Source organism: Semicossyphus pulcher, unplaced genomic scaffold (genome assembly GCF_022749685.1).
Source record: "Semicossyphus pulcher isolate SPU_LCO1_2020_fin unplaced genomic scaffold, fSemPul1.0.p SCAF_7, whole genome shotgun sequence".
NCBI lineage: Eukaryota > Metazoa > Chordata > Actinopteri > Labriformes > Labridae > Semicossyphus > Semicossyphus pulcher.
In genome coordinates, this window is record NW_027211748.1 from 20,456,677 (window position 1) to 20,477,196 (window position 20,520).

General features: G+C 42.9%; 1 protein-coding gene across 1 annotated transcript; it reads left to right on the forward strand.

Moving 5' to 3' along the window:
- Positions 1–6,174: 6,174 nt before the first annotated feature.
- On the forward strand, positions 6,175–20,506 carry LOC138611355 (ATP-sensitive inward rectifier potassium channel 10-like). The gene is made up of 6 exons (XM_069684415.1): positions 6,175–6,404; positions 13,854–14,199; positions 16,021–16,232; positions 16,367–16,498; positions 16,646–16,823; positions 18,270–20,506. Exons 2-6 carry the CDS (start codon positions 13,854–13,856, stop codon positions 18,662–18,664), a joined length of 1,263 nt encoding a protein of 420 aa, XP_069540516.1. The 5' UTR covers positions 6,175–6,404; the 3' UTR covers positions 18,665–20,506.
- Positions 20,507–20,520: the final 14 nt, after the last annotated feature.

The window sequence follows — 20,520 nt, forward strand, 5'->3', positions numbered from 1 at the left end:
GTGTCTGTTGTTGTTCATGTAACAAGGACATATGTTGTTGTGGTAACAAGAACATATGTTGTTGTTGCTCTCTTTGCCTGTCTCTATCCTGCATCTCCTTCTATCCCATTTTCGGCCCATCCAGTCGAGGCAGATGGCTGTTCAACATGAGTCTGGTTCTGCTCGAGGTTTCTGCCTGTTAAAAGGAAGTTTTTCCTTGCCAATGTGCCGAATTGCTAAGTGCTACTCATGGTGGATTCATGTTGGGCCTCTCTTTAAATAACTTAACAAAGAGTCGGTCTAGACCTGCTCTTTCTGTAAAGTGTCTCGAGATAACCCTGGTTATGATTTGGCGCTATACAAATAAAATTTGATTGATTGATTGATTGATTGATTGATAGAACCGCGAACCGCTTCATCAGGGGCGAGGGGCGGGGTTGCCGTGACCGAAGAGACAAACCAAAACAAGAGTGTCCGTTTTTCTACATTCAGCTACACAAAACAAGGAAGGTCTTGGATATAAAGGCGAAGCGAGGAGACTAGCTGCCTCCTTGCAGTTTGGTGCTCGGTGACAGACCGGCGTGCAGACTCACCAGTGACAGTTGTTTTGGAGTCGATGATGGAGGACTCGTTACACTTTCAGAGCTCTACTGATAATGGTAAGTTATGTTTTTGTTTGCCGACATGCATTACTAGGCTGTGTTTGGCGTGCTACTCATTTTCAAATTGTTATGTTAAACCCTGTTGTTATATTTGGGTAATGTAGCTCACCAACAGCTAGTTAGCTTGATAGCATTAGCATGCTACTAACGTGCTACATTCTGACACTGGCTAATAAATTTACGTCACTTGTGGAGTTTGCATGTTCTCCCCCATGCATGTGTGGGTTCCCTCAAGGTACTCCAGGTACTGTGGGAGCTTCCTCCCAAAGACATGCTCGCTAGGTTTATTGGTGCCCCTTAAATTGTCCAGGTGTGAGAGTGAGGTTGAATGTTTGTCTGTCTCTATGTGTCAACCCTGTGACTGACCCCGCCTCTCGCCCAATGACAGCTGGGATAGGCTCCAGGCCCCCCCCCCCCCCCGCGATCCCGGACAGGAAAAGCAGTATTGATGGTGAATAAATGGAAGAAGGTATTTTAACATTACATGAAATAATACAGCATGATTTGAGGTATAAGATATGCTATGATATAAGGTGCGATATAAAAAGTGGTAATAAAATATAATCTAGTAATCTAATCTAACATAATATAGAGAGAGTACAGCACTATGGTATATTAAAGTATGTATTTAATGTAATCGTAAAAGTGTAATATAAGTAATAGAAGTGCAATATAATATGTTAACAGCTTATTACATGTTGATGTGTGATAGTCGGAATGAATGAATGAAACAAAGATACATTCTTGAACTAACACCCACCACCTCAGTCTGATTGATGGAAAAGAGCAGCAGGTCTTTAAACTCTCTCTGAACCTGTGTCAGTGTGTTTTCCGCTGAACTGAGACAGCGAGACGGAGCCGGAAGGAAGTGAGCAAAACAACGAATGAATATGCAAGAGGTGCGACGAAGAGCGAAAGCCTGGAGGGACGGAGAAAGAGAGAGTTTCTAAGGATGAATAAAACGGAGGTAAGTCCACTAACACCACCAACGACCTGAGCCAAAAGCACTTACTGACCCTGACAACACACACACACACACACACACACACACACACACACACACACACACACACACACACACACACGCACACACCCCGTCCCTGTGTCCTCCTACATCATGAGCCCAGAGAAAGTGTCGAACAGCTTATTCTGTCGCAAGCCTGAGGTCTGATGTTCCTCTGAAAGAGGTGAGATAAAAGATCTCTCACACGCACCCACACACACTCTCACTCACACACACACACACACACACACACACACACTGTCTGTGGAGAGGTTTGACACATGAATCAACTTCTCCATTAAGCTATGGGAACAACACACATCAGCATCATGCACATGTCTTGTGTGTTGACCATCTGTAGCTCGTCACCTCAAAAGTGAGGAAGTTACCTCATAATGAAGAGAGACGGCCTTTTATGCTGAAATTTTGTAACAGTATGTTTCAACAGGTGATTTTCGACTGTAGAACATTGGGACATTTTACACATGTACAACTGCAAAATGTTTTACTTAGAAACTGATGCAACGGCTGTGTCGAAACATCTTCAAACTTCACTAGAAATATTACCAAAAAACATCTTTCAAGTGAATAATATAAACATTTTAAAACAACACAGTTTTGTAAAACAGTTTACATGTTTCATACTTTCCCTATCCCTGTCACTATACAAATAAACATAAATTAGTAAATTAAAACACTCATGTCGGGATGCTGGTTTAGCTCACTTGTTAGAGCAGGCACCTCGTGCAGTTGTTGCATGTCATCCCCCGCTCTCTACTCCCCAAGTTTCTTGTCTCTCTTGAGCTGTCCTATATAACAAGGCCCCCAAAAATAATATAAGAAAAACACTCATGTCTTAGCCTTCAGAAAAATAACAGTACAATTTATCCATCCATTCATTATCTTCCGCTTATCTAGGGCCCGGTCGTGGTAGCAGCAGGCTAGGGAAGGTGATCCAGATGTCCCTCTCCATAGCAAGCTTTCCAGTTCCTCCTTGGGTACCCGAGGCGTTCCCAGGCCAGACAGGATATATAATCCCTCCAGCGAGCTCTGGGTCTACTTGGGGGCCTCCTCCCAGTTGCATGTACCCGGAAAAGCACCCAGGAGGATCCTAATCAGATGCCCAAACCACCTCAACTGGCTCCTTTCGATGCGAAGCTCCCTCCGGACGTTCAAACTTCTTACCCTTTCTCTAAAGCTGAGCCCAGACGCCCTCCGGAGGAAACTCATTTCAGCCGCTTGTATCCACGATCTCATTCTTTCGGTCACTACCCAAAGCTTGTGACCATGGGTAAGGGTTGGAACGTAGATCGACTGGTAAATCGAAAGCTTTGCCTTCAGGCTCAGCTCCCTCTTCACCACGATGGTCCGGTACAACGCCCGCATTACTGCTGATGCTGCACCGACCCGCCTGTCAATCTCACAATCCAAAAAAACCCAACAATACAGCGGTGTAAAAATACTGATACTTATTTCAGAAATAATCAATGCTATTTACCTCAAAATAAACTCAAAAGACCAGGTTGTAGAATTAACTGGTACTCACATGTTCTTCTACAACTTCAAAGCAGGAAGGAGAGCTTAATAAAGTGGCAGTGAAACTCCTGGGAAACACGTGAGGCCCCAGTTAGAGCCTGAGTCTGGACATCATAAAAGCTTGTTCAAAGGGGAGGGAAAAAAAGTGTTTATTTTTTAGGTTATTAAACAGAAATTTTATTAGCATTATTAGCAATATTATTTTCCATTTAGAGCCCACTAAATCCCATGTTCTTTTAAGTTATAATCTCAAAGATCTCAGTTTTGTTCTCTTTGGCGGCACCTATGGTGATAAACGGTAATTGCGGGAGCACACTTCCCAGATATCCAGACAGTGTTGCATGTGTGACGTCCATGGTTGGCTCCGATTTTCGTCACTGACGGTCGCTTTCCTTTTCAGACTGTTTACCTTCATCTGAGCGTCGAATTTGTTTCTTTTTCTTTGGATTTTCACTTCTTGTTGAAGTTGTATCTGTATCATCGATCTTTTCTTTGTTTGTTCAGCCACAGTAGATTACTGTTTACTCGAAACACTTGCAGAGACCGGAAAAGCAGCCGCTTAGCTCCGCCTACCCTCTCTGGCAGACCAACCACTGCTGGGTGATGGAAAACGCGTCACTAACTGGGCGCCGCTTGTGATTTTTTCCACAGAAGTCGCCACAGACACCCAGTCTGTAATACTGCAAATGTAAAGGCTTTCATCAGTGGGCCATAGGCTCAATCACCATTGTGTTACCTCATTCAGCGATAGATAGAGACTTAACAGACATTTATTGAAATTAAAATCATTGAGATTATTACTTTTAAGTACCAAAAAGCTTGTCCCCCCCTTTGTATCAATATAGTTTGATCAAAATTATTATAATAAATTATTATTAATTCGTTATTTGATGTTATAAAAAGGGGGCGTAACGTCATGATTGACAGCTCTGTTGACAAATCCGGCTCCTGCAGCCGATCTGTTCCTGATTAGCAGAGTGGAGGAGGAACGGCGAGAGGAGGCATAACTAAAACAATCACTACAGTCATTGAAGTTTACATATCTGTGAATATCTGCTTCAGACCAACACAAGCAGCTTCTCTCTTGATGACAGTGACGGTGGCTATTTTTTCCTGACGCACTTAACTGACTGAATACGCCTTAGTTCAGCATTAGTAGCTGACCTTTATCTTTACCTGTGGTCTTTCTGTCACCGTTGCTACTGCTTGGTTCCTAAAGAGACACTTACTTCACTTTCCTCTAAACGTGAAAGATAGGAAATCTTCCTTGGCTGTGGGTGAGCTTTCCGAAGTCTGAGAAAATAACCCTGACCTGATGATGCAGAGTTTCAAATGTGTGTTAACCAGGCGAGGTTGTAAACTAAGTACGCTATGCAGACTGTCCACTGCAATCAGCAACAGCAACAGTCTTTGCAGTTTCTTACACTTGTTCAAGGTGTGAGAGAGTTCACATAGGGTCAGGTATATAGTTTTTCTTCCCCTTAATGACGTGCAGGAAACTGAAACCTCATCACCTCCGAGGTGGTGGCGTGGTGCTGTTGCTGGTGTTGAGTTTGAAGCTAGCTTAACAATTCTTTGTCTTTGTTAGCACCTTCTCTATGCAGCTCTGTGAAGTCTCTGTCATTTGCAAACCTACTATAACCAATGATTAACTAAACTAGGTGAAAACTAGAAGGGAAGTAGATGTTTTCTGTCATTTCTTCTGCCTAAACCTTTCTTCCTGTTTTGATGGCCGTCAGGGAGCCTGATTTGAACCTTTCCTGATTGTAGTTGTAGCTAGCTTCAGGGCTAACCCCCTTCACTTTAACTTGCCAGCAGCAAGCTAGACAAGGGAACCCGGCTTGAGTCTCGAGGAGTCGTAGCCGTCATTATTTCCACACAGCCTAAACTGTACTTGTCGTTGCGTTATCTCTCACAGCTACGCTCACTTTTTTGGTCTGTTCTCCTGCTGATACGGACAAGTTTCGTATAGTCATGCACATACTTTCTCCCTCATTCGCTCTGAGCTGTTGTAGCCTTTCACACGAAGCAAAAAAGCTGTTGTTAGCGGGCTTTTTATTGTTATACTTTAAGTGTTTCCGAAGCCTGTTTTTGGTTAATCTTCTGGAAGGGCAGACTTATATAATTCCTTGTGTTCCCCTTAACACCAAAAAAAGGTTGTAACAAAGGATGTTGCTCAGTTATACACGAGAGGCGCCGCCATCTTTTCTTTTCTCACTGTTTATTAAAGGTCCACAAAATACATGTAAAAAAAGGCCTTTGCTGAACTTTGCATCAGACAAACACTCAGGAACTCTTGCTCACATTGGACAAGTAGTCCTCTACTTCTTCCACCTCTTTCAATGAAATAATGCTTGGTCACCCTCTCCTGAGGCGGAACACGGGCTCGTATTCGCCTCACGGACGTCCCTCTTTATGTGTTCGAGCTCGACAGGACGCTCCGTACGGACGCTCTTGGACACAGCAAACGCGGGGGAACAGAAGTTATGAATAGGGGGCTCTGTGGTGCCCCCGAAAAGACTGTTTGTGTGTGTGTGTGTTTTTGTGTGTGTGCTGCAGGGGGTGTTCTGTTAGGGCTGCTTGTTGGCGTGTGCTGTGTGCATCCGTGGAGAAAGTGCATGTGAGGCCCCAAACATGTGCATCAATCCGTGTGTGTGTGTGAGTGTTTCTGTGCACATGTTGGACAATGTGTGTTCATTTTTGGGCTTGAGGAAGGGGCGCAACAACAAATCAAAAAACTGAATCTTCCAGGCTCATTTTCAAAGCTGCAGTTTGATGCATTTGTGGTCCAAAGTGTTTTTCTGATACTGAATTAAGGCTGGAGGGGGAGTGGCGATCAATTATTACAGCAATTACACAGACGTGAGCGGGACACAGCAGGAATTCAGGAGTGAGGGAGAGAGAGACCAAGTAAAGAATCAAAGAGAGAGAGAGAGGGATGCCTCTTATAAAGCCAAGTCCCGTCTCTTTGGGAAGAATTTGCGAGCAGTGAGACCGGGCGTTGGGTCACGAGCAGGAGCCCGATGAGCCAATGATGTCTCCATAATTCACCTGAATGGTGCACGGGGCGTCGTGGGACGCAGGCCGCTGAAGTTTTACAGTCCCAGTTGTGTCGTGTGAGCATGCGTATGACAACAAAGCAGACGTGTGGACGACGGGCTGAGGCTGCGGGCTCCTGCCTCCTCTCTGCACGGGTCAATTAGGCTGCAATCCCAGCGGAAAAGGTAAGCAATTATATTTCTCTGCAGAGTGCAAAGTAAAAAAGACTTCTGAATGGATTTATAGTTTCTGTTTCTGTTTGATAAAGTTATGTCATGTGCTCCCACCTGGTGCAGCCAGGAAACATGCACAGTGGAGTCATGATTTGTTACTTCATGTGTATGTTACATTTTTATTCAGCATGTATTTCCTTTTGAAGTGAATGTGTTGTTAATGCATTTTTTCCGCAGGTTTACACCAGTATATTTTTCCTATTTTACTGGTAAAGTATTAATAAAACAGTCATAAAAAATCAAGGAATTTCTGAACTTCTAATTTGGCCAAATTTCAAAGTTTCTAATAAATGTGAGATCACCTGAAGGCTCACAGAACCAACATGAACACTGAGCGATTATGGCGGTAGTAGAAACAAAATGAGCTCTTAAAAACCCTTGTGCGTTATTTGAAGCAGGGACTTCTGCAGCAACATTTCACAGGATGCACCGACGCGTATGATCACAACAAAACCACTCGAGGCGAATGTAGTCTTAAACATCCTGTCAGAAATCACGTCCAACAGAGCATCTAGATTTGTGACTTGCATGCAGGATGCAGGAAAAGTAACAGATAAAAAAAGTACACTGAAGTTGAAATTTGATGACACCAGACGACATTTATGAAGCGCTTTCACTGTGCGGCGGTAGACAGGCAGAAAATAGGACCAGACGTTGCAGAGTCATGATTAAAATAAGTCTTAATTTGGATTGTGAAGAATGAGTCAAGCTTCCTCCTCGATTTGTTTCCTTTTTTTGTCGTATTTTTGACAATACAGTGTTACACTGAGTATCTGTCTGCTTCCTGATTTACAGCCTGTTAGCAGTTTGAGATCCGGTAACAGGAGGTTTGAAGGAATCTGACGTGTGACCTGTCAAAAGACAGAGGGAAAAAAGAAGGAGGATACAAAGGAGCGACTTTCTGTTAAATGACAGAAAATCTTTGATTCTTTAAAAATAAATCACAACTTATTTCAGCGCTTTATGTTGATGCTGATGAAAGGACATTGTAAAAGAAGGAAAGAAGAGAAAGAAAGGAAGGTAAAGAGAGGGGGGGAGAGAAAGAAAGTGTGTGTGTGTGAGGGGGAGAAAGAGAGGGAGAAATGGAGGGGGGATTACTCCTCACTCCAGAATACTAACGAGGGCCTTTTGTCACAGATCTCTTTCTCTCTCTCTTCCTCTCTTCCGCTCCCTCGTTTTTCCTTTCAGTCATCACACACACACACACACACACACACACACACACACACACACACACACAGAAGTGTACTTTCTTTTTCAAATAATTGCACACTAAGACATACATGCAAACAAAATCACACGTGTTCGCCCACAATCGAACACACACACACACATGCCACGTGTATACATTCGCATGTAATTGCAATCCCACTCTCACATAATCACACACACACACACACACACACACACACACACACACGGATGGACACAGAGTCGTTTTTGTCAATGGTGTCTTTTGTTTCTTTTATCTCAGCTGCAAACAAAGCATTCCTGTGTACACAGAGGAGAGAGAGAAGGAAGGAGTGAGACAGAGGAAAGCAGGAAAAGAGAGACGGAGAGAGAGAGAGAAAGAGGGAGATCAGGAAAACAGTCAGCGGCCCCCTTTTTTGTTTGGCCAAAAAGAAAAAGTTTTGATTCACTTTTTGGATCCGGCTCACTGAAGCATGGAGATGGAATACGTCCGACTGGAGAGGTTGGTCTTTAAATATTTTCATCTCGTTTTCTCCTGGTCAGTTATCTGATATCAGCCCGATGAGGAATTTGTGCGTTTTTTTTGTCCGGGAGTTGTGTTTGAGTGTGAGGAGAAAACTGGGCGAGAGGGTGATGCAGAGTTGAAAGAGTGAAGTTTTCAATAGTGTCATTGTAATTATGAAGCTTGTGAGGGGCTCACCCTTGCATAATCACCAAAGTGAGATGTAATTAAGGCTGATTGGTTATGTAATCCATGAGCGGCACGGCACAGGAGCTATTTTGATTCACTGGTTTTGGCCAAAAGTAAATGGACACCCCAGTCTTCTCTGTACTTTTGGTTCATAGCAGGCTGTCATCTTTTTTGTACAAAACAGAAAAGTTTATAAAAATATTTTTAAAGCCAGGTTGCACATTTGGTGTTGAAGAACTTAACTGGTCTGCACATAGCGCCGACCTCATGCAACACCTCTGGGATGAACTGAAACAAACCAGGTCTTAATAGTGAAAATAAATTACTTACATTCCCTTAAATAACACAATTTACCAAAGAGAGGAAAATGTAGATTAAAACAAATGAATAAAGACACACAAGACAATACCAGGCTCTATTTTTTAATATAAATATATTAATTTTAAAATATTAAAGTGATAAGATTTTCATTTAAATAAATGTCTGTTAAGTCACTATCTATCGCTGAATGGGGTAACGCAATGGTGATTGAGCCTATGGCCCACTGATGAAAGCCTTTGCAGTATTACAGACTGGCTGTGGTGACTATCACAGAAAAAATCTCAAGCGGCGCCCAGTGTTCCATCACCCAGCAGTGGTTGGTCTGCCAGAGAGGGTAGGCGGAGCTAAGCGGCTGCTTTTCCGGTCTCTGCAAGTGTTGCGAGTAAACAGTAATCTACTATGGCTGAACAAACAAAGAAAAGATGGATGACTACAGATACAACTTCAACAATAAGTGAAAGTCCAAAGAAAAAGAAACAAACTCGACGCTCAGATGAAGGCAAACAGTCTAAAAAGGAAAGCGACCGTCAACGAGGAAAATCGGAGCCGACAGTGGACGTCACACATGCAACACTGTCTGGATATCTGGGAAGTGTGCTCCCGCAATTGCCGTTTGTCGCCATAGGTGCCGCCAAAGAGAACGAAACTGAGATCTTTGAGATTACCACTTTAAAACAGTGGTTTCCAAACTTGAAGGCCTTTGACCTCATACAAAAAGCGAGTTTTCAACCATTTGACCAACGAAAATAGAAAAGTTTCCCTTCACAAACTTTTCATTCAAATGATCAATTAAAGCCTTAAGACATAAAACTATGTAATATTTCACAAAAACCACATAATCTAATAATGTAATCATTAACAGGGGATTGAGTTCTTTTACCACCACTTGTCATGATTCACCATCAGCAGCGGCCTCATCGTTATGAAGCTGAATGGGAGCGAATCCCTGCAGTCAGGCACAAAAGATATCCATCAATCTGGTATAAGTGTTATGTTAGTGTGTCCATATACTTTTGGCCATACAGTGCACCGTAACTGTTCATCAGATTGTGTAAGAAAGAAAACTTTGTGGTCAGCATAAAGAAGACAAAAAGGACCCCTGAGCCAGGCTTTAAAAAGGAGTCCTGCTCAGGGCATCCAAAGAGGCAAACTTTGGCCCTTTTCCTACCAAACTCTTACCACCGTCTCCAGTTACCTGTCAGAAGTTCACTCTTTGTCCACTAAAGGCCTCTCCAGTCAGAATCCACATTAAAGCCTGAAGAAGCCAAACTTTATCTTGATTAACGTCTGAGTTTCGGACAAAGATTTTTAACTTTAATTGATTCATTCAAGTATCTCCCTTCTCCAGTCGACACATGAGACTCTGTGTTGTTGGTTAATGCAGTGCATCTTCATTCTAACTGCTCTCCTTTCTTTTCTCTCACATCTTCCTTATCTGCCTCTTTTGTGGGTTTTCCGCTCCCTACTGGCCTTCGTGATTTGTTGGACGTAAGTGAGCATGTCGAATGTGTGGAGATACAGTAACTGTCTGTCTGCGGCAGGGGTGGAATGAATTTAAATGTTCTGAAAAGGGCAGACATTCATGCAAACATCCAACAGTGGAAAGCACTAAAAGCACAGATATTGCTGTAACACGTTGCTGCTTTTCCCAATAGAGTTCTGCTCGTCCCGCCCCACTTTGCTCTAATTGGCTCAGAAAGCTCTAAAGATGAACTTAAGGTAACAAGTACTAGCCAATCACACGACAGTAAGCTAGGATAAGGTGGAACTCTAATGGGTAAAAAAATGGCGCCATGTTGCAGGTGGGGTATTGTTAGAATTAATTGTCTATATTATGGCAATTCTGTTTTATCTTATGGAAAACATCAGACAAAGTGGCATCACAAATGCGACTTTATTAAATGACTGCTGTCTGTAATCCCATTGACTGTATATAGGAAGTTGACCTAGCAACTGTGACATCACTTGTTTTTTTAAACTCAGGTTCAGCATTTGGGCTGTTACCATGGCGCTGTTGTTTTGGAACTAGAAGTGACCATATTTGGAATGGAGGGTTGATACTAACCAGGTCTCCATCAGTGTTGGGTAACGTAACTTTTAAAAGTAACTCATTACGTTACTGCGTTACCTACTGAGAAAAGTAATGTGTTACTGTGCGTCCACGACGAACGCGAATAGACGCGAATCTGCGGCGAGATTCAATACAAAGTCAATGCAATGACGCGAGTAGACGCGAATTTGTGTCAGGCGGCGCGAATGATGCGGATGATTGAGACGTGAATTTGCGTGAGTTGAAAAAATGTAACTTCCTCGACGAATTCGCGTCACGTGGTGTAACGAAAGCCTATCAACATCGAGATTCTCCTGACGCTGTTGGTAACCATGGAGATAAGCCTCGCTTCCTCTCCTCCATTCCGGAAGCGAAGGGCGAATATTCGCCTGTTATTTAAACGCTAATTTTGATCCGGCGGTCAAAGTCGAGCGAGTTACGTGAGGTGAATATTCGCCTCGCTTTTGGTTTGAACGCAGAGTTAGATTACTTTTGCATCACCAAAAATTAAAAATGACCCCTTTATGACTCGACACATATTATGAGTACACATATATATACATGTTATATTATCAGGACGGCGTGGAGCCTACTGTACGTCTCAGTGACTTGAACATCATTGCATAGCCTCATTTACGGCCCATAATCTGTAACTCAGCAGCCTAATAACAGAAATGACAGACCCAGTATAACCTTTCGACTCTTTATTATGCTAACAATCTGACAGTGAACTGGGCAGAGCCATACAGTATTAGGTACAGCTGTTTCTGTTTGACAACACTACAACACGGGCTCTTATGCTGCGTCCAAGGCAACTTGGAAGTCCAGTTTTTCCGACCATCGACTAGAAAAATTGCCATTTAAAGTGGGAGTTCCAACTTGTGAACTCGGGGCAGATTCATCTACCCCGACTTCATGAGAATCAGATTTCTAGTGTCACACAACAATGGCTGCACCCACGGAGAGGCACATCGTTAATGGTAAACTACAAACTGGAAAGCAACGTTATATATATTTGACTGCAGTTAATTGAAAAACAACTCTAAAATTCATATAGCAACACATGTTCTGCATGAAATGTGATAATGTAGCTGGTTATCTTAAATAATCTCTGAAAGTTACCTTCTGTCACTTATCCTCCAGACACAACTTTCACCAAGTAAATGCTGTCCTCTCTGTCATCTCGCTCGATGAGTAAGCTAGCAACTTTTTTCAGTAACAGATTACTTTTGATGAAAGAGTAACTAAATAATGGATTACTTGCAAAAGCAATGTGTTATGTTACTCGTTACAACAAAAAAGTAATGTGAGCGCTCTAACGGATGACTTTGTAACGCGTTACCCCCAACACTGGTCGCTATGTAGGCGTCAATCACAAGTAGCATACCCTGCTTTGTCAGTTTTTTTAGTCTAAATTAGGTCAAAATTTACAAGATGAACATCATGTTGGATTGAAGAAGACTTACTTCTTATACACAGTCTGTGGCCACACTTCAGTCTGTGTATGTAGAAACAAACTTAAGATAACATCTAAACAGGAAACTGTTCAGTGTTCACATTTATGATCAAGTTCTGTAATCTAGACCTAATAAGAATCGACACCCGTCTCAGTAGATGTGCAGGACTGTTCTTCTCTTTGTAAACACAAACTGTTAGATGGTTTAAGTTATAGTTGAAATTAACAAGATAGTGTACTTGATCACGATTTTACGTTATCTAAAGCATTGCCACCTTAAACCTTTTTAATCACCTATTTGAGTATACTGGAATCTAATCCAGGTCAGGTAAACACCTTTTTTTCCCCCACCTCAGCTGTGGCTACTGTTCTCATGTGGTTTTGTTTTGGATGTTTGTTCAGTAGTTCTCAAACAGGATCAAAGACTACAGCAAGGAAACAGACTCTAAGAGAATGTGTCACTTATATGTTTACGTCTGATTATGACCTGAATATTAATTCTCTCTTTTAACAAAGCTCTTCATCTGCCACCAACTTACAAAACGTACTTGAGTACTGTGCCCAACCTGCAAAAAGAGAGCAACAACTCTTGTCATTGGCTGAATATTCATAGGTAACTGTAAGTTATTTTAGGGACTTTTGCTTGCCAGTAAGTGTTAAAAACAAAGGAAATGCCTGTCCTTCCTGTCACAGCTGTTTCTCTACAGAGAACTGATACTAACTCGATACTGATTAAAAAACTACACACTTCTCTTACTGCAGACGCGTCTCTCAAATGCCAAATTGTAACTTTGGTGAGGAAGTGACAGTCCAGTGTTTGCCATGATGTAACAGGATGACAATTATTTTTAAATGTCAAAAAATAAAGAACAATACAAGCAGGCCTGTTTCACGCAGCAGTGAGCCCAGTGTCTTTTGCAGTTCCTATGTACAAGCGAGTGCAACACCATGAAAGCCCTTAAAGAGATATCCAAAAAATCCATCCATCCATCCATTATCTATACCACTTACCCTGTTCAGGGCCGCAGGGAGGCTGGAGCCTACCCCAGCGGTCATTGGGCAAGAGGCAGGGTGATGATCTTGAAGAGATAGTATGTTTTCTGGATGACTGGCCACACCACTGCATTTAAATGTAGGTAAATTAGGTGTAGTGTGTGTGTCAACCGCAGGAAAACTCCCACCAAAGTTCCTCCAAACTTCTAATGAAATCTTAAAATATCACAGTCAACATATTAAAAAGATACCTGTGTGGGTGTAATTGGCCTTTTATGTTTGTTTTGACTTGTTTTGCTGATTAAAACCGGGTTCCTGCTTTAAAATTGAGATAATCGGTTTGATGGTAACTTGGCTGCTACTACGTGCTATTTCTGTTCTTTTGCTACATAATATAAACGTAATAAATCACCGGTTTGGTTTCAAGTGAGTCAAATTTGACCTGTGAGAATGAGATCACGTGGCTGAAGGTTACCAAAACTTACAGTCATCACTGACAGCTTCTGGCTTTCCCCAAATGCTAAATGAAATCACCATATTCTCAACCTGATCACGAGGAACTGCTGAGGTTGTGAATACTGGAAGATTAAGTTCCACGTTACACCCAAACTCATCTGAAATGACTCTATTAACAGCACCGGTCAGTTATGAAACTAAAAAGAAACGTTTTTTAACCCCTCTTTCTTTGTCATTCACCAGATGACATCTGCTACACCTCCTTCCTCCCGAAGCTCCTCTCCTCAGAAGGTTTGCCACTCCCAGACACAGACAGACGTTTTGAAACCCTTACTGGGTGGTGGCATATCCGGTGGGGGCGGGACTCTGAGGAAGAGGAGGCGCGTCCTGTCCAAAGATGGGCGTAGCAACGTTCGTATTGAACACGTCAGCGGGCGGAGTGCTCTGTACATGCGTGACCTCTGGACGACGTTTCTGGACATGCAGTGGCGCTACAAGTTCTTTCTGTTCACGGCCACATTTGCAGGGACCTGGTTCCTGTTCGGTGTGCTGTGGTATCTGGTGGCGCTGGTTCACGGAGACCTGCTAGGTGAGAGAAGGAAACGACAGCGGCAGCTTTTTACAATTACTCTCTTAGCGCATCCACGATGTTAAATTGTCTTTACAATTTAATCATATTTTTAAAACCAATATTATGAGTGTGAACTACTTTGTGACTTAATTTCAGTAGTAACCAAAATAACTTAAAGCTGGGGTTGGCAACTTTGGAAGCAAGAGTTAGCCAGCTTTTCGCAATATCCAAGAAAATGTGAAACCCATGAACATGCTCAGCCTCACTTACGATACAGGACGAGCCAACGTTGAGCGGAGGAGTGCGGTGCATCTTGAAATTAATGTTTGTACCCTACCTGTATCTGCAACAAGCTTGCTAGCTTAAGTTCTGCACATGCACAATAAGGAGGGAATTCACTAAAAGATTGCGTGATTTTTGCGCTCGCTAAACCTGTGCAAGTGACACAAAAAGACTCCGCCTCATTCTCACGCAGAGGGTTGAACGCACCCCCAAAGTGCGCTGCAGAGCACACAGCGTCTCTGTGCTCCGGTGCCGTTTGCATGTATTTAAATGAATCATTACGCAGACTTTCGGGGCACATTTGGCCCCTTTCTCTGATAATGAGCCTCGTGGCAAAAAGCACCTAATTTACAAGCCCCAGCGCTAACAGCAGCGTGCAGTTAGAGGGACAATATTACCGCCTGCAGAGAGTTCGAGGTAACTGCAGCACACCTATTATAAGGGGCTGTCACACTCTGAGTTTACAGTGATCATGACGACAATTCCACCTTTTTTGTGATCAAAAAATGTATTTGCCTGTAAAAACAATCTTATAATAATATATAGTCATTATTATAACCGGGAGTACAATCAGTCCGGGACTGTACGAGGCTCAACCCCAGCACATGGGCACAGACACGGGCAGACGGTCTGGAGCCGTTGTGGATGACGGGGCTTGCTGCCGTTGCAAGCAAAAAATAAAGCTCAGTTCGAATAGTTAAACTCGTAAACACCTGTGGAGTCTGAACTTTACAGTAAACTGGTTTCGGGCTCATCATTGATCTGTGCGTGGAGTTAACAGTGTGCGCTCAGCTACTGCCTGAGATCGCAGCACCGCAAAGCAGAGAGTGGAGGTACAGACAGCTTCTCTCCACAATCAGACACAAAACAAGAGCAGACTGCACAGAGCTGTGAAAATGTATGGCCGTGTTTGCGCTTGAATATCATCAGTGCAATTTGCTTTGGGAATCGGACCTGGAAATAGTGGGTGCAAAATGTTGCGCAATTCATGGAGCAATCAGCTGCCGCATTCATTCCTAGTGAATCCCCCCCCCCCCCCAAGTGTACTAGAGTGGTAGGCAGGTTAAGAGGCCTTTGGTGTGAATGAAATTATTCTACGGACCTTTTTAGCATTTACATTTATTGTCAGGGTGTTTACACAGATTCAAAAATATAACAAAAATGCTACTAAAAATTTTTGCCCAGCCTAGATTTCTTTGCAAAAATTCAAATCTAAATTGAAGTATACAGTTTTATGACGGTAAGCGTTGTTTCTACCAGGGTTGTGACGGTATTTATTGTGTTTGCTGTACCTATTATTGAACTGAAACTAAGCCTGTTAAAATTAAACATGAATGATGTCAAGAAATGATTCCACTTCCTTTCATGGAAACTTTGTTTCCAACATTTCTTTAACCATGTGTGACAATTATAGAGTCCTCTGTAATGTTGCATATCAATGGGATATTTTTGAAGCAGACACTTATGAAATATTTATTTTTCAGACATACTAATGACAAGAATATCATATTTAAGTTTATGTAAGTTATGTTAACTGACTTTTTGTTGTTCCTCCAGAGTTCGACCCTCCATCAAACCACACCCCCTGTGTGATGCAGATGCAGTCCCTGACGGGGGCTTTCCTCTTCTCCCTAGAGTCTCAGACAACCATTGGTTATGGTTTCCGCTGCATCACTGAGGAATGTCCCGCAGCCATCATCCTCCTCATCATCCAGCTTGTCCTCACCATGCTGATGGAGATCTTCATCACTGGTACCTTCTTGGCCAAGGTAGCCGACACATAAAACATCCAGTTACATTTTCAGCTCCTTTGAGTGTGCATTTACCTGGCCCTCTTTCAGTGCAAGAGTCTCATAAAAATGATCAGACTGGAACCAGAACTGATTGAGTTTTCCGTCCTCAGGTTGCTCGGCCAAAGAAGCGAGGTGAGACGGTGAAGTTTAGCCAGCATGCCGTGGTGTCGACCCATGAAGGCCGACCCTGCCTGATGATTAGAGTAGCCAACATGCGCAAGAGTCTGCTGATTGGGTGTCAAGTAAGCATCTTAAGATATGAGATATTTAAGGTTTATCTCCACTAACTGACAGTGAACTTACATATGTCACAATACAGTATCAGTAGATTTCATGCGTGTGAGAAATGTATCAAATCGTGAAGCAACTTTACAATCATTCCCGACCAGGTGACCGGAAAACTGCTCCAGACGTCTCTGACCAAGGAGGGCGAGACGGTTCGTCTGGACCAGAGGAATGTGCCCTTCCAAGTGGACACATCCAGCGACAGCCCCTTCCTCATCCTGCCCCTCACCTTCTACCACCTCATCGATGACACCAGCCCCCTGCGAGCCTGGGCAGCCAAGGGTAAGTTTGATGGTGCAGATAGGAGAATTGGTGGGTGGTGGAAGAGCCACAGGTTTTATCTTTTGTCTTTGTCAGCTTGTGCTGAGTCACACGAACACAATTTCTGAGAATACACTTAGAAACATTTTCAATGTACTTTTGTTACAAACCTAATCTCTATTTAGAGATTCTACATAGAAATGTAGAATCAGGAGGCTGCGGCGTATGCAGGAAAAACAGTCCGTGAGGAGAGCAAAAGCAGGCGGAACCTAATGACATCCCGGCTCCCATCAGCGTGATCTGACGATGATTTAGCTTCTTATTAATCTCTATAAACAGACATCTGCATGCTAACAGCTAACAATCTGTTATAGATCTAAAATTCAACGTGAGATGAATTCCCCTGATGCTGTGTCACGAAAGCCGTTCAGATTTCCCGACTTCCTCGAATGCATCAGATTGATCCGACCTCCGTTCAACAAACGAGCATTTTAAAAGTAGTTTTCTTCTCCTCTTGAGGACGGACCTGACAAAGGTTGAATTTTTACTTCTTACAAATCTGCATCATGATGTTGAAATGTTGGCAAAGGTAAGAGCCGTTAATAACAAGTAAATCACAAGAAAAACGGTTTCTCTTTCTGTAACAATGCAGCACGCGGAAAAGGAAGTCTTGACGGGAAGTCGTTTATCGCTTACCGTACAGCGCGTTCACCAGTGAGCCCAGAGGTTATATCGTCTGGGACTGTAGCCGACGGGATCCGAGATTGTTACAAACCTAAATGCTAACAAGGATGAACAGAATGGAATTGTGACATTGCAAAATCAATAAATATTTTGTTTTCTGCGGTACGTACTGCTTCCCATACATCTTTGACAACAGCTCCTCTGGCTATGCGCCGTCCCTTACCTGCTCCTCTGTACACCAAGCTAGCTCTAGATGCTAGTGGATAGTGCAAAAACTGTTACGCACTGCCTTATATGTCATAAGCCGATTTAAAGTGTTGAAGATACTTTTGCCCCTCTTGTCTGCAGAGTTCTATTTCCTTACAGTGAAGAAATCAAATGTAACTCTTGTTCCTCGAAACTATGGGCTATTAAAACAGTTCAGTCTTGGCTTCAGCAGCACTTCAGCTTAAATAGTTAGATTCCAAGTAAGAATATCTGAGTTCATTACTAAGAATTTGTTTGACAGGATGTTAATCTGCATGTTCTCCAGGCCTTAACTTATTTTTGTAACCTTTTTTTAGTGGTTGAGAAGGTGTGAACCACGTGCTAAACAGACGTTTATGTGTTGCTGGAGTCATCACTTGCTGCAAATTTCCTGCATTGTGTACAGTCCGACTTGAGACGTGAGAAAGGAGTTGCAGTTAAGAAGTGTTTTTTGTTACATCCTCCTACCCATTTTCCTCTTCTTTCCACACTCCTCTGTAATGTACCATCTCCTCCTCTCTCACTCACCTCCACCAGGTGGGGGCTGGACAGATCCAGAGTTGGCAGACTTCGAGCTGCTGGTAATCATGAGCGCTACAGTTGAGCCGACCTCCGCTACCTGCCAGGTTCGCACCTCCTACCTGCCAGATGAGATTCTATGGGGTTATGAGTTCCCCCCTGTAGTCTCCCTTTCCCCATCCGGGAAATACGTAGCGGACTTTGCCTTCTTCGACAAAGTGGCCAAGACCAAGACCACGCCCATCTTCAAGACACCCAGCCCCCAGCACGTGTACCAGAGCAACGGGGGTGGGCTTGTGCCCGAGGTGTCCGATCCAGAGAAGATTCGTCTGGAGCAGAGCTACAGGGAGAGAGGGGAGGAGCGAGGCCGCGGCAGAGACGCTCCGCTCAGTGTTCGTATCAGCAATGTGTGAGGAGTTGGACAGGATGAGATCAGAGGATTTTATTTAGAGCGCAGGAAACAGCCAAGTTCAATGCCAACAGAAAATCAGTGGGAGACTTAGACAGTTTGGACTCATCTCAGAAAGATATCTAGGTCCTAGTAGCACCAAATGATGCAAGCAGCTAAAAATGGAAGGCTTTGGTCAACATCCCGGTTGGCAAAGTCTCACGATTCTGCTGGGAAAATATGTGTTTTACACTGGTTTTTACTGTATTTACGTGGCAGCATAACACTCCGCCTAAGTCTAGCTCCTGAATGTATTTTGGAGAATATACTATAGACACTTTCATAACTGAATTAATAACAAGTGGATGTATTGATCACAGAGAAAAAAACCCCCCCATAGGAATATAAAAACAAAAACAAAACCATGAGTGGAGAGTACGGAAACTTTGGTTCCCCCCAAAAATCTTTGTCATAAGCTGAAATGAGTGTGTAGTTTCCTGTCATGGGTAGGTAAGTACTGGGGTTGGGAAGGTTAGTATCACATGGGGGGGAATTACCCACACACTGTAACTCTCTACATGACCTCTAAAATACACATTAGGTAACACACAAACACAGAAAGCAGCTACACTATTATAACTTTCAGCTCAGTTTGCTTCTAGCAGGTAAAAAATAAACAGACGCCACGTTCTGTAGCACTCACAGTTTCCGCTCCCCCGTATCTCTAGATCATTTAAAATTTCCTGTTTCACAGCCACAGAATAACCCCAGCCACTGACTTGAACAATGTGTAGAGTATGTGCACTGCGCAGGGAAATGCATTGTTCTCTGCTGGGGGCAGCTCTTTGGAGATTCTGTCACACTAATGTAGCACTACAAGTGTACTCTAGACAAGCTTTAGACTACATATAATGTGTTCACGGTGGTCTGTATTATCTATCCTCTTATATGAAGGTGATTTCTTGGTTTCTGTGGTTTCTGTTATGACTGTCACTGCAGTTAAAGACAGAAAGTTAGCACTTTATTCAAGTCCACTATGTACATTTGCACCTTAGTAAGTTTTGCTTTGTTTAAATCCTTAATTTACAACACTACTAAAGCACTTACACTGTAACTGTCGGAGAATTTGAGGACATTAGAATAACCTTTTTGTCACTACACCTGAGTGATGAAGGATGATGCGAAAGAGATGTTGTAAGTTATGGAAAATGCTTCTGTTTGGGCGACGATGATGGTTAGACATGACGAGTGACGCGAGGACGAGAAGAATTAACATCAACCTCTTAAACGTAAAAGAAGATGGAGAGATGACACGAGGCCACTATCTCTAAAAAATGATTTAATAAAGATGATTCTGAGTTATTAAAGGACATATTTTTTTGTCTCTTTCATCAGAAGTTTTACTCTGTTGCCCAGGATCTCTGACTGTATGCTGCATGCCTCATGTCACAGCGATGTACTGCATTGCCTAAACCTACCATGAGCAGTTTTTAACTGGTTTTAAAACAGTCTCAAAATAAAGCTGATCCCTCTAAATGACCTACAATAGCAAACCAGACCATCAGCTGAAGGGTGACTGTTATTTTTAATGCCTGTAACTGCTGTATCAAATCCCAGCCCCAGACTATGAGCCCCTGTTTGCATTGTCCTTGCCAAGTTTCACAGTGAGTAGTAGGCTAGCCAGTTAAAATAACACGAGGAGATTGCTCATCAGAGGATGCATGCATGCACGGAACAGAATATGCTAACATGCCAGATCCCTTTACATGGTTGTTTTAAGTTCTCCAAAAGATTATGAAATTTAACTGGAAATATCAGTGGGAGGTTCGTGTGTGTTTGTGTGCAAATAAAGACCTGCCTCTTCCTTCTTTCTGTCATTGT